The 3,980-nt window shown below is 37.1% G+C and overlaps 1 protein-coding gene across 1 annotated transcript in view; it reads right to left on the bottom strand.

Moving 5' to 3' along the window:
• Positions 1 to 3,980, bottom strand: part of LOC107684613 (progesterone receptor-like) — a 15,018-nt gene that overhangs the window by 8,387 nt on the left and 2,651 nt on the right. Inside the window, exons 2-5 of the mRNA XM_016480914.1 lie at positions 3,504 to 3,613; positions 2,494 to 2,610; positions 1,106 to 1,411; positions 603 to 747 (exon numbers count right to left, since the gene is read on the bottom strand). Of these exons, the coding sequence (XP_016336400.1) occupies positions 603 to 747; positions 1,106 to 1,411; positions 2,494 to 2,610; positions 3,504 to 3,613 (678 nt within the window). The remainder of the gene's footprint in view (positions 1 to 602; positions 748 to 1,105; positions 1,412 to 2,493; positions 2,611 to 3,503; positions 3,614 to 3,980) is intronic.

Below are 3,980 nucleotides of genomic sequence, written 5' to 3'. Positions count from 1 at the left end.
CAGCCTGAACCACTGTAGGGAAACCACCCTTACATCACTTTCAATTGGATTTACAATTATGTAATTGCCATAGGCCAATGGTAGTTCAAAGGTGTTTACCAGTCAGTGCAAACTTTTCCATAAATTTCACTTTGGCAAGCTGTTACGAAATCCCAAACTAACTTTGCTTTGGACTGATTTTGTTTCGAAATGATGTCGCACCACTTAGTTTTACAATTTTGCTTGAAGTATACCAGGGGCCTTCACTCTTCTAAAGCAATAAGCCCCAAAAAGCCATAGTTTACAGTGAATTTATAACAGCTAATGGGCGTTGTTAGGCACAACGCGAAGCAGTTATTCCATATACGTAGTAAGGTTTCACAAAATAAAACAGAGCAAATAAAGTGTAATGATATTATTAAAAACAGTATTCTTCCACCAAACAATGTAGTTCCTCAGAATCAGTTGTGGTTGCAACAAAGTGGTTGCCAAGCAACAGACAAACGTAAACAAAGGTGTATGTTTGTAGAGTAATTTACAACAGCTTCGAACATGGCTCAAGGACCGGAACTATCCATTTTATAAAAAAAGATTTGAATTCGGTTGTCTTTACTGTTACTTACTGGCTCAAGACGAGATCGGGCGCAAAGTACAGGTAATCAGTGTTGACATTCTGAAAGGTTCTCCAACCCAGCGAGAACAACATTAAACCCATCCAGGAATACTGGATTAACGTCATCTGGTCATTGATGTGCAAATTGTTAAAACCTGTTAAACACAGAAGTTCAAAAAAAATCTTTAGTAAAGCCTAGTAAATCACTCTTAAAAGTAACGGTAACTCACTCTTTAAAATAAAGGTTCTAAAAGGAGGTCTTCGCAGTAATGCCATAGAAGAACCATTTTGGGTTCCCCAAATAACCAGTGAGCAGTTCTTAAAAGAACGATTTTTTTTCTTTGTGTGAAGAACATTTTATTAATCTGAAGAACCTTTTTCCATTATAAAGAAACTTTTGTGCAATGGAAAGGTTCCACAGTTAAAGGTTCTTCATGGAACCAGAACCATAGATTCCTTTATTTTGAAAAGTGTAACCTCAAATGTTTATTAGGCTGATTGTAATGGTGTTACCTGGAAGAGACTTGGACCATCTGATAATCCAGAGCAGCTGTCTCTCGCAGAGTCTGTTGAGACTGTTGAGGAGAAGGTGGGGAAGCTCTGGTTGCGAGTTGTCATAGCCAGAGTAAACCACCTGTGGCTCAATGTTTTCCAGAATGCTGATCATCTGCGGGGACAGCTGCAGCTCACGGATCGTTGGCATACAAGGCAGGGAGGACACATTTTGACCATCAGCCAGCAGAGAAAACGGACCCTGGAACATCAACGATGGACTCAACCCCATGACCTTCAAACCCGCAAACCGCTTCATTTTACGGCCTGAAACACATAAATGTACTATAATGAGGGTCCATCTTGATCATCTTGTCACTTTTATTCAATGTGCTACTGCACATTAGAACACTAATTAACTGTTGTGAGTCTTTAGGGCGGAAGCCAGTGTGTTACTTGATCTTTAAGGTCACAATTTCTTCCAATGCAGAAATATATTCATGTGAGAACCATGGGGTTATAAATATATTTCTTTTCAAAGTAAGAAATAGTTTATCCAACAATATCATTCACGTTTCCTAGTGTTGATCAAAGCATTATGGACTTTTTTTTTTGGAACACTAAAGGAGAACTTTAGCAGAATGTCCAGGCTGCTGTGTACATACTATTAACGCGAATGGGGACTGGGGCTCAACAAGCATCAAAGAGATTCGAGAAGATTTTAGTCTGTTCCTCACACAAAAACGATTGTATGACTTCAGAAGACTTTGAAAAGAGCGCACGAGTAATCTGAACAACTTTTATGAACTTTTTTTTTTTTATCACTGACTGCCCCAGTCCCCATTCACTTTCATTGTATAGAAATAAGCAGCTTGGACATTGTTCTAAACATCTTCTTTTGTCTTAGACTGAAGAAAGTCATATCATTTGGGTTTAGAACAACACGGGGGTGAATAAATGACTTTAAAATGCTTTACAATGAAGTCCCTTTAATTAATGTTACTAGAAATCTTTTAACTCTATTGTTGTTCATTTTAGCTAATAAAAATCCAACTGTCCATTGGTAATTCATGTTAGCCCAGTTCTGTTGAATAATTTTAACAGACTTCTCATTTTAATACTGTATCAGTAAATGCTGGAACAAGCATTAACCAAGATTAATAAATGCTTCAGAATTATTTTTCATTGTTAGTTTATCCTAACTACTATAGTTAACTAATGTTAACAAATGGAACCTTAATTCTGATATGAACCTTGATATGACTGGCCTTTGGAAGATATTCAACATCTTAAAGTATGAGTGTCCATTAATGTCTATTAAGTCCAAGAAGCTTGACATTTTTATATTTAATATATAAAATATACACAAAACCTAATATCTACAAAAAAACGAGTCACATGAAAGATACCTCCAAGCATCATGCCTGCCTGGTAGCACTTTCTAAGACGACATGCAGGACAGTTTTTCCTTCTGATTTTATCAACAATACAGTCATTCCGTCCAGCACACAGGTAGTTATGGTGACCTAGACAAGAGACAAAAAATAAATAAATTATCCACACTTTAAGAAAAATTATTAAACCTATGAATGACTATGTGATGGAATAAATCTGTCAACACAGATGCACATAAATGATTCCAGTTCTCCATCGGAAATCATTGGAGGAACATGTTATTTTTAAAAGAGGATGATTTGATGAGTAAAGCGAGGAAAAAAAGAGAAAGGCACAGAGTGAATTGATTTGAAGCAAGGCTGACAGGGCATAGTGACATGGCCATGGTCAGACATAGTGGCTCTTACATATCTGTCCTCAGTGATAAGAATAACAAGGCGGAGAAAGAACACGGTGAACATTGGTCCAAATGATAATAACAGTCTTCTGGGACAATGTATATACCATGACTCACATACATTGAAACACGATATAAAAGTTTCTGTGTGCAACAACACTTTACAAAACACTGAAAATATTAAAAACTCCTATGCAATCGCAATTTATGTTTTGTAGCTTGTAGTCCACATCTTTTGTTTGCTTTCAAGCCATCTACTATATGCTAGTGTGTTACTTAAATTTGGAAAAGCTAACATTTAGCATGTATGCACATTAAAAAAAAATAAAAAATAAATTGTCTTGGTCTACTAGGAAAATGCCATTTTTGCCCAATCAAATGCTGTCTAAAATAAGATTGTCCCACCTCCAATATCCTCATGCTCATGGCTGTGAGGTAACTGAAGCCTATTGGCTAGCCCTTAAATATGTCCCGCTCAGACTTCCTGTTTGGGAAGTTTCCTGTTTCACGAAATACATCAACATTGCATGAGAGAAGAACTGCAGTCTAGAAAGTTCATGATAGATCAAGATAGAGCATTACATTTTGACAGAATTATTACAATAGTTTTAGCACAATGTTGCTCACCCTCAACAGCTCTCTTGAAAAACACCTTGCAGCTTCCACAGGTAAGAACTCCATAGTGGCAACCTGAAGCCTCGTCTCCACATATAACACACAGTCTTTGAGATGTAACCCTGAATGTAAGCAAGACACAATATTCTTTGGATGGTATAACCAAAACACGTCATTAATAACAATGGCTCAAAAACTGTTTGGACCAAATGGTTTTAAACCTGCAGATGTAACTTTGATATTTTACATTTACTGTATGCATTTGGCAGAGACTTTTATCCAAAGCGCTTTACACTGCATTCAAGGTACACATTTACATTTATCAGTTATTGTTTTTCCTGGGAATTGAACCCATGACCATGCAATTGCTATAACACCATGCTCTACTGTTTGTAATGACACACACACACACGCACGCACGCACGCACACACACACACACACACACACACAGGTTTGTTTTTATGGTTTATGGGGACTCTCCATAGGCG

Source organism: Sinocyclocheilus anshuiensis, unplaced genomic scaffold (assembly GCF_001515605.1).
Source record: "Sinocyclocheilus anshuiensis isolate Anshui unplaced genomic scaffold, SAMN03320099.WGS_v1.1 scaffold41, whole genome shotgun sequence".
Classification (NCBI taxonomy): domain Eukaryota; kingdom Metazoa; phylum Chordata; class Actinopteri; order Cypriniformes; family Cyprinidae; genus Sinocyclocheilus; species Sinocyclocheilus anshuiensis.
The sequence above is the reverse complement of the archived record's forward strand: the minus strand, read 5'-3'. Positions and strand labels throughout refer to the sequence as shown.